Source organism: Miniopterus natalensis, chromosome 19, assembly GCF_054644295.1.
Source record: "Miniopterus natalensis isolate mMinNat1 chromosome 19, mMinNat1.hap1, whole genome shotgun sequence".
Taxonomy (NCBI): domain Eukaryota; kingdom Metazoa; phylum Chordata; class Mammalia; order Chiroptera; family Miniopteridae; genus Miniopterus; species Miniopterus natalensis.
This window is the reverse complement of record NC_142099.1, coordinates 16,791,615-16,809,121: the sequence shown is the minus strand read 5'-3', so window position 1 is coordinate 16,809,121 and position 17,507 is coordinate 16,791,615. Positions and strand designations below refer to the sequence as shown.

The 17,507-nt window shown below is 38.4% G+C and overlaps 1 protein-coding gene across 3 annotated transcripts; it reads left to right on the top strand.

Annotated features, from left to right (window-relative positions):
- Nucleotides 1-222: 222 nt before the first annotated feature.
- On the top strand, nt 223-16,197 carry CENPL (centromere protein L). Of its 3 annotated transcripts, XM_016221523.2 has the most exons (6): nt 2,488-2,516; nt 2,690-2,792; nt 3,465-3,641; nt 5,781-6,032; nt 9,437-9,979; nt 12,260-16,197. In XM_016221523.2, the coding sequence occupies exons 2-6, from the start codon at nt 2,781-2,783 to the stop codon at nt 12,329-12,331; spliced, it is 1,056 nt and encodes a 351-aa protein (XP_016077009.1). In that variant the 5' UTR covers nt 2,488-2,516; nt 2,690-2,780; the 3' UTR covers nt 12,332-16,197. The 3 variants fall into 3 exon arrangements, with proteins under 3 accessions (XP_016077010.1, XP_087684015.1, XP_016077009.1); XM_016221524.2 differs by lacking the exons at nt 2,488-2,516; nt 2,690-2,792 and adding an exon at nt 223-663; XM_087827889.1 differs by lacking the exons at nt 2,488-2,516; nt 2,690-2,792 and adding an exon at nt 1,171-1,222.
- Nucleotides 16,198-17,507: the final 1,310 nt, after the last annotated feature.

Here is a 17,507-nt window from a genome sequence, read left to right as displayed (position 1 = left end):
CGGAAATGGGAAGGAAAGCTTCGCGCCGGTAGGAAAGGGCGGTAGAACCACTGCCCCGCTCTTAGAAAAATTGAGGATAATGGTTGGGTCGCTCGAACGTGTGCCCTCAGTAAAAATGGCGACCTTAGTTGCTTCACGGACTTGGAATCGGCGCCCTGGAGGCTTCCGGCGTCGGGCCGCAGAGCGAGTCGGGAAACGATTTTAAACTGGGGCGGCGGCTAGCGAGTAAATTGCGGCTTTTCAGCGGCGGGATTTGGCAGCTGCCTCGGTACCCGACGCGCTCAAGTGGAGACTGCGAGGTGGGACACACTGTCCCCTGCCCGTTCCCTCCGCCGGCAGAGGCAGACTCGGCAGGTGCGAGGGTCGCCGAGCTCCTGGCCGTGTCCGCGGAAGTGTCCTTCGGGGTGAAGTCGCAGGGCTCCCCCGGCTTCTACGGGAGCGGAGGTGCCCCAAGCGGGCACGTTTGTGTCCCTGGTGGACTCGCTGTCGCGGAGCGCGAGGGAATTTGGGAGGGCCAGGTGTTCTTCCGGCCTCGCCCTCGGCTGCCATTTGGGCGGCTTTTTGACTCCAGGGGATTTCAGTCTCGGCGAAGTGTTGGGCCCGGTTTTGAAGAATGATTCGTGAAGCCGGCGGGGGCGACGGCGTCATCGCGGCACTCCGTTGGTAAGATGCTTTGTATTGGTCCAGGACTGGCAGTGAACTTGGTATTTCGCCCTGCTGTGCGGTCGTTATCTTTACAGTCGTGTGTGTTCCGGTGTATTTCACTCACACGGTGTCCCCAGCACCGGGCTCAACCCTGGCACCGGGCCGGTTAGCCTCAGGGATGGGTGGCGATGTAGAAAAGGGATTGAAGTCAGGGTTCCCTCCTTCACAGACTTAGCACGAGGAAAACAAGGAAGTTGTGTATTCTGAACTGTAAGCGCAGGAGTACTTAGCGGGAGAGCTAGCTAATTTTAAAAATTTATGAAAACATTTAGTAAATACATGTTACTTGGGTTTTAAGTTTTATTTCATATACAGTGTCAGCAGCTATATTAGTTTTAGGTGTGCAACGTAGTGATTTGACATTTGCATACTTTACAATGTGATTATCTCACCGATTCTCATAATTATGTGTCACCCTGCAGACTTATCACAATACTATTGACTATAATCCCTTCGCCTTTTTCACCCGTCCTCCCAACTCCTCCCCTCTGGCGTCCATCAAGTTTGATTTCTTTCTGTGAGTCTGTTTCTGTTTTGTGTATTTTCGGGGGGGGGGGGGGGGTGTTGCACATATAAGTGAAATCATATTGTATTTGTCTTTGACTTATTTCACTCAGCATGATACCTACTGTCTAAGTCTGTCCATGTTGTCGCAAATGGCAAGATTTATTCCATATGAGTAATATATTCTGTTGTGTATATGTTCCACTGTATCCATTCATCTGTTAATGGGCCCTTAGGTTGCTTCCAGATCTTGGTGTCTGTAAATAGTGCTGCAGTGAACGTAAGGTGCAAATAGCTTTTCGAATTAGTGTTCGTTTTCTTTGGAAAATGCCCAATGTGGGATTGCTGGGTGATATGGTAGTTTTTGGAAGAGCCTACGTACTGTTTTCCATAGTCGCTACACCAGTCTGCATTCCCACCATCTGTGCAGGAGCTGTCCCTTTTCTCCGCACCCTCACCTGATCCTGTTTGTTGGCTTGCTGATGATGGTCCTTCCGACAGGTGAATTGCTCAGCAATTCGGCAGGTTCATAGGTAGGCTACTTCCTTTCTCCCCAGTAGGTGGTGCCATGGCCTAAGTTCCCGTTTTCTCTGATCTGCTCTCCTCGCGCCTCTGGAATTGCGGTGGACGGTGATGCCCGAAAGTGCCGCGGTGCTGGGCGCCCCCTGCGTGACCCGCGGGCCTCGGTCACCCACCACTGTCCCAGTGGTGGGCAGTGTGTCGCACGGTGGAGGACTGGTTTTGTGAGTTCCCGGAACTCCCTCCTTTTCCCCCTGTGCTTTTGGCTTTTCCTGGCTCTGCGGGGTGTGTGGAGGAGAGGAGGCAAGTTCTCGATCTCAAGTCTCAGCCTGCTTTCCAGTTATGGCTGTTGGCAGGGCTGTGTGTTTGCAGCTTCCCAGCCACCTCTACCGGGTTCTGCAGCCATGGGGAGTGGGGAGGGGAGATGCCTTTTCCGTGAGGCAAACTGCGTCCGCCCCTTACCTTCCAGGCCGTAGTGTGGGTTTTAGGAAGTGCATGAGGAGGGACCAAAATGAGTGGTATAGGCTAGGTAGCCCCGGAGAGCCCTGTGATCAGGTATGTTATTTGTTTTTTAAAAAATATATCTTTATTGATTTCAGGGAGTGGAAGGGGGAGAGAGAGAGAAACATGAGTGATGAGAGAGTCGTCATTGACCGGCTGCCTTCTGCACGCCCCATACAGGAGACTGAGCCCACAACCCAAACGTGTTCCCTGACCAGGAATCGAACCACGATCTCCTGAATCCTAGGTCGATGCTCAACCGCTGAGCCACTCCCGGCTGGTCCCGGGTATGTTATTAGTCTCCAAAGATTTTATAGAACATTCTTGAGGGATTTTGTTAGACCCATCTAGAGGGCTTTGGGCTTTTAGAACATATCTACCCTGATATCTCATTGTGTTCTTTCTCTCTCTGTCTCTCTCTGTCTCTCTCTCTCTCTTTCTTTCTCCCCCTCCCTCCCAGGAATGAGCCATTATACAGAAGTGTATAACAGGTGTTTTGGGAAAAAAGGTTAACAAAACCCTAACTACCTGAAATTGAATTGGATTCAAGCATGATCTTAAAGGTGGTGAAATGGAGAAAGGACACCTTAGATAGGGAATAGAGTTGATAGGCAAAAACATGGAGACCAGAATATGTGTATGTCTGGGGGGGACGCTAAGGATAGCTGAATTATAAAAGACTGTAAAATACAGAGCGGAAGAGTAGAATGCATCTTATCACTGTAAAGGTTTTTACTTAGGTGTCTAATAATGAAGTGTCATTTCTGAAGAATGATTACCCTTAGATATGGAAGAAAACATTTAGTTGTGGTAATCAGAACCTGGCAAGGAAGTAGCTTTGGGAATAGATGACAGACTGTTGAAGGAAAAACTCAACAGAATGTGCTTAAGGACTGCACGTTAAAGAATGAAAGTGGGAGACTACTTAAATGAATTTAAATTAACTTGGGATATTGACAGGAATGGGAAAATGGACCAGCTAACCTTTAGAAGGAGGAGGATGGGAAGGAGGTGAGTTTAGTTTTGAACATACTGTGTCTGATTGTCTGTCAGGTATACATAAAAATAGTTTGTAGCCAATGAGAAATACTAGACTTGGTTGAAAAGTCAAAACTGGGGCAAGGAGGGGAAGGGCGAGAAAGAACAACTTTATAGTGAGCAGAGGAATCATTGAAACTATGAGGGTGAATTAACTGTTAGTGTTTAAAATTCTGGTTTTATTTATTTTCATGTAGACCATGGATTCTTATGATACACCAGAATCAACTCCCAGACGAATTGCATCCTCAAGGCTTAAAGATCACTTTATAGGTGCCACCCCTCTGCAGAAGCGGTTAGAATCAGTCAGGAAGCAGACTTCATTTGTCCCGCCTTCACCTCAGAGGAAAATTCCCCAATGTTCACAGTTGCAGGTATGCTTTTTGTGTTCCTTTGTGTTACTCAATAATTGAGAACAGATGTGAACAAAACATATCAATTTTGGTTACTATTTCTCGTATTTTTAGTATTTTCTCAATTCCCCAGGTAATTAATAAAATAAATGAGGAACAGCAAATAGAAACAGTTATTCACACTGTTAGTATCTCCTTTGTTATGTCTTTTAGACCCCTTTAATCTGGAACATTGCCATAATATTTCTTTGTCTTTTATGACATTGACATATTTGAAGAGTATGATTCCCTTCTCTCCCCTTTTAAAATAGAATATGCTTCCTTTTCTACTTGATGTTTCCTCATGATTAGGTTGAAGTTGTGTCTTCTTGGCTGGGATACTATATAGGTGCTATTGTGTCGTTGGGAATGACACCTGGTACCACATAGGTAATATTAATGTTGATCACCTTGTCAAGGTGTTACCTAGTAATTACTGTTTTAGTCCCCTCTGCAACTAACAAGCAGCCTGTGGGGAGACCCTTTAAGACAACGCAGGTATGTTCCTAGTTGGAATTTCCCCATAGACTTAACATTCATCGATCATTTTTGCCTGACCCCATCTTTATCCTGATGGTTGCAAAATAATGATTTTCCATCTCCACTTACTCCATGTTTGCCAGCTGGCTTTGGCATTCTACTTTAAGCTCTTCTCATTTCTCCTCCATTTACTTATTTATTAATAGGAACTCATGAATTCCTGTTTTAAATTTTTGTAATTCATTACCAAGTTATTTTGGTGTTTAAATTGGCCCAGATCTATCTGGTGGCATCATACTCTGTTTTGATCATTCGTACACGACTCCAAAGATATGAAATATTAGTAATTTGTAATTTCACTGAAACATGAAATAAAGCCCTAGGCAATACAAACTTGGTGTGTGGTTTTGAGTCACTTAGCAAGGAGCCTGGCTGATCAGTCACCTCAGACCTTCCTTGTAGCTTTGTTTTCTTGTTAGTGTGTGCACAGTATATTTTGGGATATGAGAAAATTTTTGCTTCTTTGTGAAAACTTTCTTAAAGAAAAATACTAGTGCTGGTAATGAAAGTAATGGTTCCTAACTAGTGAAATGAAACTGTATATAAATTAAAGTTTGGAATGTCCAATTCAGTACTCTCTTATGTATATGATACAAATAATTTTGCCGTACCTTTTGATAGTAATAAGAAAAAAAATTTATAACTTCTATATAAAAGTTTATAACTATTTCCATGAATAATTTAATCAGTGCAAATGTTTTTGTAAGCAGACAACTAGTGAAAGTTCTAAAGGATACCTCAGAGTATGTCAGGAAGTATGGATTGTATAGAAAAATTCAAGATAAATCTAGGAGCCTATAGGGTGTCTGTGAAGATGCTCATTAATGCCATAGGGCCAACACAAAGGAAGTGCTTTTGTCTTTGATGGTGCTTGTGTTTCTAACAGAGCATGGCAAAAATACTCTCAGGTCCCTTTTTATTTAATCTACCAAATTAGGACAGTGTGTCATAGAGTGGATTTGCTGCCAGGCAATTTTAAAGATTACTTAATTAAACCCAATCAAATTAGTTGCTCTAAGAATATTTTCAAAATCTGTAACTTGAAGTTTCTACAAGTGAAACATAAATATTCATCCATTAAGATTCATTGAACACCTGTTCTAGATGGCACTGTTCTAGGTGCTAGAAAGATAGTAGTGGATAAAATAGGCAAAATCCCTTATTTCATCAAACTCACACTCTAGTAGGGAAAATAGACAATAGAATCAGACAAATACAGAATATCAGATAATAAGTGCTGTGAAAAAAGTAAAGCACGTTTAGGAGCTAGAGAGGGAGAAAGTTGGAGTGGGTACAGGTCCTAGTCTACAGAGGGTGGCCTTGTCAAAAACCTGATTGAAGGAAAGGGACAGGCCATGTGAACACCTATGGGGAGAGCATTCCAAAAGAAGGTGAAGTGGAAGTGAAGGCCTGTCAAGGATTTTCAGAGTCCTGCAAACTCCAATTTGGCTGGAGTGCCAAGATCAGGTACCCAACCATAAATTTGTATTAAATACTGAAAATACTATGATTAAATTCTTATTTACTAAAGTTTCCTAATTCTTAAACTTCTTTTGCTGTGATTTTTTATTTTATTTTTAGGAAGATGTTGATCCTCAAAAGGTTGCATTCCTTCTGCATAAGCAGTGGACTCTGTATAGTTTAACTCCCCTGTATAAGTTCTCCTACACTAATCTCAAAGAGTACTCTAAACTTCTGACTGCATTTATTGCTGCTGAAAAGCAAAAAGGACTTGCTGTGGAAGTGGGAGAAGACTTGAACATCAAAGTAATTTTCTCTACTCTCCTGGGAATGAAAGGAACACAAAGGGACCCTGATGCATTTCTCGTCCAGGTATAGTATATAAGCAATACTTGCTTCCCAGGGGAAAAGAATCTGCCTGGTCTTGGTTTGGACATTGTGGTAATTTTTACTGTTTTTAAAATTCTTAAGCTTGTGATTTATAAGCTTAAGTCTTATTTGACCAAATTAAAGTAATTAGTTATGGCCAACTTAAAAGTTTTTCCTATTATAGTACAGGGTGGGGCAAAAGTAGGTTTACAGTTGTGAGTATGTGAAACAGTTTATTCTTATATTATTATTTATTAATTATTGTAGTATTTTCCATATGAACAACTGTAAACCTACTTTTGCCCTACACCGTATAAGCATGTTTACTTTAGAAAACTTAGAAAATACATAAAGTATAAAGAAAGTTAAAAACTACAGTTTAACATTTTGGTGTACATCTTTCTGGCAGTAGACAATCTGAATAGGCCTGTATCTATTAAAGAAATTAGATCAATAATTAATAACCTTCCAAAACAGAAAGCACCAGGCCCAGATAGATTCACTGGTGAATTCTACCAAATGTTTAAGGAAGAAAGTATATCAGTTATTTACATTCTCTTTTAGAGGATAGAAGCTGAGGGAATACTTTCTAACTCATTCTGTGAGGCCAGCATTACCCTAATACCAAAACCAGATCAAGACACTCTAAGAAAAGAAAACTACAAACCAGTATCTCTCATGAACATACATACATCTGTTTGGCTCTTTGTATTTATTAAAATTGGGATCATATTGCCCATACCTATTTGCATTATGGCTTTTTTACTAATAATATTGATGATAATATATCATTAGGAATTTTACAGTTCTGTGGTTTTTACTAGGATTAAATTCCTAGAAGTAGAATTTTAACAACAAAAATAGTAACTTGTCGTTACATATTGTGATAATCATGTCAGGTTACTCTCAGAAATGTACCATTTTACATTCCTTCCTATAGGCAGTGTATAAAAGGAATGACTAACTTTTGACTCATTAAGAAACTGGGTTTGTTTTATTCATGCCTGCTACTTCTGTTTCTGAGTTAACTCATCTTCGTCATTGATAAATTCTGAAACAGTTGAGCAGACCTAATTTTCGTTGTTATAAATCAGGGGTCAGCAAACCATGGCCTGCAGGGCCAAGTCTCACCTGCTGCTTATTTCTGTAAATGAGGTTTTGTTGGAGCAGAGCCCCTTTCATTTGCTCATGAATTATCTATAGCTGCTTTTGTGCCACAACAGTGAAGTTGAGTATTTGCTATGGCCCACAAAGGCTAAAAGATATACTATCTGGTCCTTTATAGAAAAAGTTTGCTGAGCTCTGGTATTGGCAAGGATCTCAAGATGTCTAGGATTAGATTTAGCTGCATATGACAGAAAGCTTAAATAATAGCGAATTAAACAAGATAAAGATTTGTTTGTTTTACAAAACAGGAGTCCGTAGGTAAGCTGTTTGAGGCTGGTGAATGCTTTATGATATTAATAATCTAGGCTCCTCTCTTCTCTTTCATCCTTGGTGTGTGGCTTCCATCCTTAAGATCATCTTATAGTCTAAGATAGCTCTTGGTGCTCTAAATATATGCAAGTTTGTGGCAGGAATTAGGAGGAAGATGGGAAGGGCCAATAGGGTGCCTGCCACTGAGTAAATCTTTAATGAAACTTTCTGAGACCCAGCAACTTCTCTTTATTTTTTTAAATCTTCACCTGAGGGTATTTTTCCATTGCTTTTCAGAGAGAGGAAGGGAGAGACAAAGAGAATGAAACATCGATGTGAGAGACACATCGATTGGTTGCCTTCCGCATGTGCCCCAACTGGGGCCCGGGATCTAGCCTGCAACCAAGGTACATGCCCTTGGCGGGAATTGAACCTGAGACCCTTCAGTTTGCGGGCCGACACTAACCACTGAGCCAAACTAACTAGAGCCAGCAACTTCTCTCTAAATCCCAATTGCTACTTTGCCCCCCCCCCCCCCCAAGTGAAAGCACAGTTTTGTTGTGGAAGGAAAAGTAGATACTGGGCAGTTAGCAAGCAGTCTCTGTCAAGTGAAGCAGCACCTGATGCCTAGAGAAGTCACAGGTTTTGCATGTCATCAGGCAAGCAGATGTTCTTGTGAGGAATAGAAACAGCCTCTTGAATTTCTAATATAGTGTCCTAATAGTTTTCAAGTTAAATCTCATTTCTTGAGAGGATTATAGGACTTTTAAGTTTTAAAAGTGTGCTAGACACTATGTGGGCTTTAATAAGGTACTTGAGAGTCTCTTGTAACCAATCTCTTGAACAAGAAGGTGAACTAAAATAACAGCTTAAGTGATCATCTCTAAAGGGATATGATACTGGGCTGTCTTGTTCACGTTTGATTAAAACACCTATGAATAGATTGAGTTGAAAAAGAATAAAACCTGTATTTCTTACTTAAAAAACAACAACAACAACCAAAAAGCCACCTATGGATATCTGGAAGGCACGTTTGTTGTGTCATTTACAAATTTAAAGTTTGAAGGGTTAGTCATTCTGCTGGAAAATATAATCAGGATTCTAAAAGATCTCAATGGATTGGCACAATGGACCAAATTGAAAGAGATTGAAATTTTAATAGGGATAATATAATATTCTTATATTGACTGCTTCAATATAGGTGGTGGGGGGTTACCTATTAACAGCAATTGATTATGTGGGGTTAATTTACATAAAACCATCAACTGAAAACCAGAAAATGCTGCAATTTAAGGTTATATTAATAGGGGTATAATCTAGGTTAAAGATCATGATAGTCCTGTAATCAGACCTTTTTGAAGAAATTATTTTCACTTATGTTCACCCATAGAGAAGAATTTCAGAGAAGAGCGACCAGGATTATGTGAGATTTGAACATATGCCATAGGAAGAATGGTGGAAGATATTAGAGATACTGAATTTGGCAGCATGTACGATAGGGACTGTGAAATACTCAAAGGACTTTTCCTGCAGAAGAGATAGTAGATTTTGATTTGTTTCTCTTGCTTGTACGGGATAAAGCAGGACCAGTGGGTGGAAACTATAGGACCTCACATGAAAGAACACTTTAAGTTGAGAGAACGCTGCCTTTGGAAATATTGAAGTCTTCGTCAATGCAAGAGTTCAAGCACATTGCATTTGATGACCTTTTACTGCCCCTTCTAAAGTTGAGATTTTTTTCACAATACTGTACCCAGTTGTACCACATTGGTATCCTTGCCCTATACCATGTCTCTAATACATAAGAACATTAGGGAAAAGGTCAGTGAACTTGATAAACCCTAATAATGATTAGGGACACTATTCTCTCTGTGTTTTTCTTAAATAATGTAACATATCTTATTATTTTTAAATGTACTAATTTTTGAGGTGATATAATTTAGGAGTAAATGTACTTTTGAACTTAATGAACCTGTTATCTATCTTTGTAGATTTTGTCAAAATCTCAATTGCCATCTGAGAACAGAGAAGGTAAAGTGTTGTGGACTGGTTGGTTCTGCTGTATATTTGGAGACAGCCTTCTGGAGACCGTTTCAGAAGATTTCACCTGTCTACCCTTATTCCTTGCAAATGGAGCAGAGACTAATACAGCCATAATTGGAACCTGGTTTCAGAATACTTTTGACTGTCATTTCAGTCCCTTAGCAATCAATGCATTTAATCTTTCCTGGATGGCAGCTATGTGGACTGCATGCAAAATGGACCATTATGTGGCTACTACTGAATTTCTTTGGTCTGTACCCTGTAGCCCTCAAAGTCTGGATATTTCTTACGCCATACATCCAGAGGATGCAAAAGCTTTGTGGGACAGTGTCCACAAAGCCTCTGGGGAAGTTACCCAGGAGGAAGTTGACTTGTTCATGGACTGCCTTTGTTCACATTTCCATAGGCATTTCAAAATTCATTTATCAGCCACAAGATTGGTTCGTGTTTCAACATCTGTAGCTTCAGCACATACTAATGGGAAAATAAAGGTTAGTTCGCACAAATATAATTAAGTAATTTTTCCTTATTATTGCATAGTATTCAAAATGTATGGTAACTGCAATTTCACATGGAAGAAATACACTGAATGTCTGCCAATTCAAGATAGTAGAGATTTTATGCTTTATAAAAGATGTACTAAAACTATTTTAGCTTTCTCAATTCAGCTTTTTTTTCTTTATTGATTTTGAGAGAGAGGAAGGGAGAGGGAGGGAGAGAGAAACATTGACTGCCTCCTGCACATTCCCTACCGGGGATAGAGCCTACAACCTGGGCATGTGCCCTGACTAGGAATTGAACTGGCAACCTTCTGGTGCATAGGATGACGCCCAGCCAACTGAGCCATAGTAGCTTTACTATGGAAGGATAGTATATGCCGTGTGCTAAAGATTTTGGTAATATGAATTATTCTGTAGTAACTTTGAAACTTTCAAAACAGTTTCTTGTCAAACTTTGAAATAATCATCAGATAACAGAGGATTTTGTATGTTAGAAAAGAATTATAGCCAGAAACACATAACTAAGATATCATCTTCATGTAGGCTTTTCTATCCCTGCTGGAAAAGAAATAATAGAGACATTGTTTTACTGTTTATGAAGCCCTTATAATAGGAAGCATCAGAAATCAACTGAGTGTAGGCCCTTAAATATATTAAATTGTATTATGTTAATATATTTAAAATATATTAAAATACAACCACCATAAACACTCAGTCAATATTGGTTTTGTCTAAAGATTAATTTTAATCTTTAGAGTTACCCCTGTTGTTAGGTGTTTTTTTCTTCATTTTATTTTTAAAACAAGGAAACTGAGGCCAAAATAGGTTTAAGTGACCCATGCAAGATAGCTTCATAAGAGGAGGAGTCAAGATTTGAACGCTCACCTCTTAGGTTCCGAGAAGTGTATCTATAAGCACTGCATTAGTGCTTTTCAAACTGGAGGTCACAGTGCAACAGGAGATTGGAAAATAATTTTGGTGGGAAGAGACCAGCTTTAAAAAACAAACAAAAAGAAATAGAACAGAAACTATAAAAATGAAAGTACAAACATTTGTTTGTACTGGGTTATGGTGTTAAATTTATTCCTTACTATAGTTCACAGTAAAACATTTGCAAGATTATACCATCTTACTTTAAAATTTTTATTTTTTAATCCTCACCTGAAGAATTTTTTCCATTGCTTTTCAGAGAGAGAGAGAGAGAGAGACATTGATATGATAGAGACACATCGATTGGTTGCCTCCTGCATGAGCTCTGGCTGGGGCTAGGGATTGAGCCTGCAACCAGAGGTACATGCCCTTGGCTAGAATCGAACCCGGAACCCTTCATTCCACGGGCAGATGCTCTCACCACTGAGTGAAATCAGCTGGGGCTATAACATATTTTGACACGATAAAGGAAAATTCTATTTTAGCACCTCAGAATTCAGGGTTCATGAAGTTTTTATTTATTTTAAAATTTTTTAGTAAACTACGTTTAAAAATTATTTTATATAATGTGTTGTTATCCATGTATGTATATGAGGGTGGTCCTTAAACACATTAATTTTATCTGGTCTGTTTTAAATCTAAGAGCTTCTCAATGATGTAAGACAGTAACTGGCTTTGAGGTTTCAGATAGTGCCATGATGATAGATAACATTTATTAAGCACTAAATTGTGCCAGGCGTTATTAAGCATTTCACACATATTGTCTCCTTTAGTCTTCACCACCTATATACATAGTTTGTAAATTTACATAGCTTACAAAGAGAAAACTATAACACAGAGGATAAGTAGGTTCCCTAAGATCACACAGCTAATAGGTGAAGTTGGAATTTGAACCTAGTAATTTAATCAACAGCTTAATGTATAAGCCAGATTTCTGCCATCTGCTTCTCTGCAAGATACTTTTGGAATTGTACATCCCTTTGAGAAGAAGGAAGCTATGGAACCTCTTTCCAGAAAATGTAGACACTCAATGTGCATATAAGTGCAAGGGGTTCATAGATTCCCTTCCTCCCCTCACTCTTTAGGCAGATAGTTAGCCCAAGCATGGAAGCCAGGATAAGTAAGAACCGTAGTCTAATGACTTCTAAGCACCATTGACTATAGTTGTAAATTTATTAAAGTCTTCATTATTTGACTTAGAGCAGCAATGGTTTGGGTTCACGTTCCTATCTTAGCTTGCAGATATGGAATTTAAAATAAGGCTGGAATACTTATCAAATGCCAACTGCTTTGTTATCATTATTCTGGTTTAATTTTAAGTGTTATTTTTTTCCTTTTCAGATTCTGTGTCATAAATACCTTACTGGAGTGTTGGCATATTTGACAGAACTGGCAATTTTTCAAATTGAGTGAAGCCTTGTGGAGACAATAAGTCATGGATTATATACCTTTTTCTCATTGATTATTTGCCTAATTGCTATGCCGAGAAGGGACTACAGGAGAAATGGGCATCCATCTCTGCATCTGTTTCCTCCCAGTGCCTTTGGAGGTGTCCAGTGGAAGCCAAGAAAGATTTAGAACAGAAGGTGAAAGGGGATGAACTACACTAGGTGATCCTGTAATAGTCATGATGACTGTGAGTGCAATCCTCTAGACAATGCTGTTATTTGTTGGCCATCTTTCTAAAAAATATGTAATGTTATGTCAAACTTTTAGGATTCAAATGAGATATCTCCAATATTTGGTATTTCTGATTTGGATCTCTACAACCTTTAATCCCTTGTTAGCATTTTAGACTTGTATTCAGAGAGAATTTCTGTCTTGTAAAGACATTTTCCTAACACCATTTTGCTGTAGAGAACTAGCAATAAAAAAATCCTCTGCAAAGGAAACTAAAGAAGAAATGGATTTTTAAAGCCACTAATATGCTTCTGTTTTTAATATTATTAAATTCTTATTGCAATGTTGAATTAAATATTCACTTTTAAAATGAAGCAGTGTGTTCAGTGTCTTGGTGACAGATTTTTAATGTCTCAGGAATGGGAAGTCATGGGCTTTTTCTCTAGCACAGGTTACAAACCAACAATTACATAGAGTCATACAAATTGTACATTTGAAAGGCAGAGATTTTCTTCATGTCCCTAATTTTGCTTTAGCACAGTGCTTGGTAAATATCTGTAGATGAAATGAATGAATTTTAACCAACTCTTCCATTTTGCAGATGAAAACTATGAAATCTACTAACTTTAGAGACTTGCCCAAGAGGTTATATCTAAATCTCTTTTGTTTTTACTAACTGAGCATAGGAAGGTTTTGTTTTTACTATAGAAACCATGTTTTTAAAAATCTTGTTTGGAAGAAAGTAACTTTAATAGTCTATCATTCTAAAAACAAAGGTTAGCTTCTAGAGTGTGGTATTATTTCACTTACATTAGGAACAGCAGAGGTAGTAGGAAAAGCATGGGCTTTGGGGTCAGACATAAATAATTTCACGTGGAGATAAATGCTGTAAAGAAAATAAGGCAGTGCGATAGGAAAGAGGGAGTGGTATGGGGCTACTTTACATACAGTTGTCAAAGAAGGGCTCTCCGAGGAAGTGGCAGTTGAGCTGAGGAGCAGAAACCAGACATGTGAAGATCTGAGGACGAGTGTGTGAGGCAGGAGACCCTGCAGGAGCAAAGGCTTTGGGGCAGGTAAGGGCTTGGCTTGTTTGAGGAACAAAGGGAACCTGGCTGGAGCACAGTGAGTAAGAGGAGAGTAGTGTGAGATGGGACTGAAGAGATTGTGCAGCTGAAACGTCTTCCATGGTGTTCTGACTCCTAGCTTTTGGCTGGGCATGTGGCTGCCCAGAAGCAGGATGACATTTTCCAGCCTTTCTCATAGGTCTCTAAGTTCTGACCCATGGCATATAAACTGAAGCGTTAGGTAGAGCTTCCAGGAATCTTCCTTAAAACACAGCAGGCATATACCCCTTTCCCTTTTCTTCTTGCAACTTTGCTGTTTGGAACACATCATGACTGGTACTCTAGCTGCTCTCTTAGGTCACAGGGATGAGGGTCAGGGCCTAAAGATTGGGGAACATGGCCTGGAAGGAGTTTGTGCCCTGAGGACTTCTTGAAGCTGAACCCCAGTACCAGCCTTGGGAGCTCTTCCTCCAGACATGTGTCAGGGAAGTACACTTCTATCTTGTTTAAGCTATTGTTTTGAGTCTCTTGCTCATAACCAAACCTAATCCTGATACCTAGGGGCAGAATCCCATCATCTAGGTTTTCATAGGTACTGTGAAGAGATTGGGTTTTATTCTAAATGCAATGGGAAGCCCCTGAGGTTTTAAGCAGGAGAGTAATGACCCACTTTATATTTTATAAGATATAGAGTAAGTTGTAGGTAGACAATAGCGGAAGAAGGAAAACAGTTAAAAGGTGGTTAGAAATGGTACAACCTCCATGGAGAAGTCAGCAGTGCCTTTCAAAATTATGTGTGATTTACCCTTTGACCATCAATCCCACTTTTGGAATTCTCTCTCCCATATTTACTGGCAAAACTACAAAATGAAGCCTGCACAAGGCTATTTATTACAAGAGGGCTGAAAACAATCCAAATGCCCATCAAAAGGGGATTGGCTGAATAAATTATGGTGTAGCTCTCAATGAATTACTACTATGCAACTTTAAAAAGGTTTGAGGAAGCTAATACTGGTGATCTCTACGATCTTATGTGAAAGAGCAAAATGTGGGCAGAGTGTATAGTATGCTCTCTTTTATGGAAGGAATAGGGGAATATGTGTGTGTATTTCCTTATGTTTTAAAAAATCAATGAAAGGACAAACTAAAAACTAATAAAAGTGGTTACTAATAGGGGAAAGGGAGGAATTGGGTAGATGGGACAGGAATGAAAGTCAAGGCTTTTCTGAATGTTACCTGCTTGTAGTTTGGAACCATGTAAGTGGTTTATATAACTATGAAAAAATTAATCTAAAAGAAAAAAAATGCAATCCTTAAAAATTGAAAACAAATGAACCTAAACATATTAAGTTCATGCTATAATCACACAAAGAATTTTTTTAGTATCTTTAATACTATTTTGACTGTACATCGTTAGTGGTCTATATATCCTAGGAAAAGGAGCAGCAAAGGAATCTTAAATTGCATTCAGTTATATTTTTACTAATAATATTGGTATTATTTTATCACTATTTATAGTAAGATGAAATGTAATTATAACAATGTTAGGAATCAAAATTTACAGTGCAAAAGAAAAGATAGACAATTATAAAATCAGGTAAGCTAAGTAGAAACTGTAATACTACATTTTAATTGGAGATATCAGAATGAGCTCATTTATTTTTGAAATGTAAGAGTTTTAAATTTTGATGAAGTCCAGTTTATCATTTTTTTCTTTTATTCTTTTGGTGTTATATCTAAGAAATCATTGCTTAACCTTAAATCCTGAAGATTTATTCTTATGTTTTCTTCTAAGGATTTTATAGTTTTAGCTCTTAAATTTAGGTCTGTAATCCATGTTAATTTTTATGTATGATGTGAGGTAAGCATCCAAATTCATCATTTTGCATATGGATATTCGTTTGTTCCAGCACTATTTATTGAAAAGATTATTTTCCCATTGAATTGTCACCTTCCTTAAAAATCACTTGGCTATAGAAGTTTATTTCTGGATTCTCCATTCTGTTTCATTGATCTATATGTCAGTTCTCATGCCAGTAGCACACTGTCTTGATTACTATAGATTTGTAATATGTTTTAAAATCAGGAAGTATGACTTTTCCAACTTCTTTTTTCAAGGCTGTTTTGGCTATTCTGGGTCTTATGCATTTTTATAAGAATTTTCACATTTGTCAGTCAATTTCTGTAAAAAAAGTTAGCTGGGATTTTGATAGTGATTGTGTTGAATCTGTAGATCAGTTTGGGGAGTATTATCATAATTATATTAAGTCTTCCAATCTATGAACGTGGGATATCTTTCCAATTAAGTCTTTCAAAATTTCTTTCAACAATGTTTTATAGTTTTCAACATACAAATGTTGCACTTTGTTAAATTTATTCCTAAGTATTCTTTTTTATTGAGAATAGAATGCTTTCTTAATTTCATTTTTGAACTGTCTGTTACTACTGCACAGAAATACAGTTGATTTTGTATATTGCTTTTGTATCCTGTGACCTCACTGGATTTGTTTACTTTAGTATTTTCAGTGAATTCCTTATGATATTCCATATACAAGATTGTTGTCATTTGTGAATAAAGACAGTTTTACTTTTTAATTGCAGTGTGGATGCTTTTTCTTTCTTTTTTCATGCTAAACTGCCTTGGCTAGACTCTTCGGTATAAGAAGGAATGAAAGTAGTGAGAAGGTATGTCTTGTTCCTGATCGTAACGGGGAAGCATATTTCACCATTAAATATGATGTTAGCTGTAGGTGTTTCATGGGTGCCCTCTGTCAGGTAAAGAGGTTCTCTTCTACTCCTAATTTGTTGAGGAGTTTTTATTATGAATGGATGTTGAACCTTGTCAAATTTATTTTTCTGCATCTATTGAGATGATTCATAATTTATATTTTACTCAAAACTATACTCTTCCAGGTTTTTCCACTGTCATATGGAAGGAAGTTGTAAGTTTCCACTATGCCCTAGCAACAAGTAAAAAGGTGAAGACAGAAAATTAGAGGGGAGGACATGACAAACTGGTGCCCTCAAGATTGGGGAGACAAACAGGCGAATGCAGGGAGTCACAGCTTACAGGTGCAGAAACCACGTGGGAATACTATAGTGCCCGGGTAAGCAAACCAGAACTGTAACTGAAATGCTGGAGGCTCAGTGTGGACAAATCCGAGTTAAAAACTCCAGGGACCCAGTTATAGAGTTGTAGAAATCACTATGAAAATAAGGTAACAAAATATTGTTTCACAGCAATGTCTGTATTTTACTCAGTAATAAAACTGGCTCCAATGAGCACTTTGGCCGGTAATGTATTTCCTGGGTCTTTATTCTTGAATCCCAGCCATGTGAATTGCTCTCCTTGGGGACTTCCCTATTTATGGAGAGTCTAATAATCTCTAGAATCTTGTTCTTATCATTTTTCTCCTTCCAATATAGATAATATGAGGCCCTGGGAAACAGGTGATTTTGCCTTGAAGACTGGTTGTTAATGATGCAGTACTGTAAGGATCTCAAAAATGTTTATACTTTTTCAATGTTACTAACCAGGCTATTTAAAATAAGGTTTGTTAATGTATTTGCTTTCAGGCGTTTCAGGTTAGCCTGCAGTGTAGTGGGGCACAGAAAGAAATGGAGTGGGAGTTTGGGCAACTGATTTCTAATGTTGCTTCTATCATTGACTGGAAGGGCTTTAAGGAAGGGTTTCCTGGGTTTTCAGTCTTAGGGCAAATAAACAAATGGATGTGGACCAGATGATTGTTAAGTCCTATACCAGAAAATAAATTTAGTGGATAGGTAATATTATATTAGATATTTATAATTAAATGATATAAAAGAATTAAACATGTTAATATAAATATTAATCCTATATAACTTTATATAAAATTTTTATATATAAAGTATAATTTATAATTCTA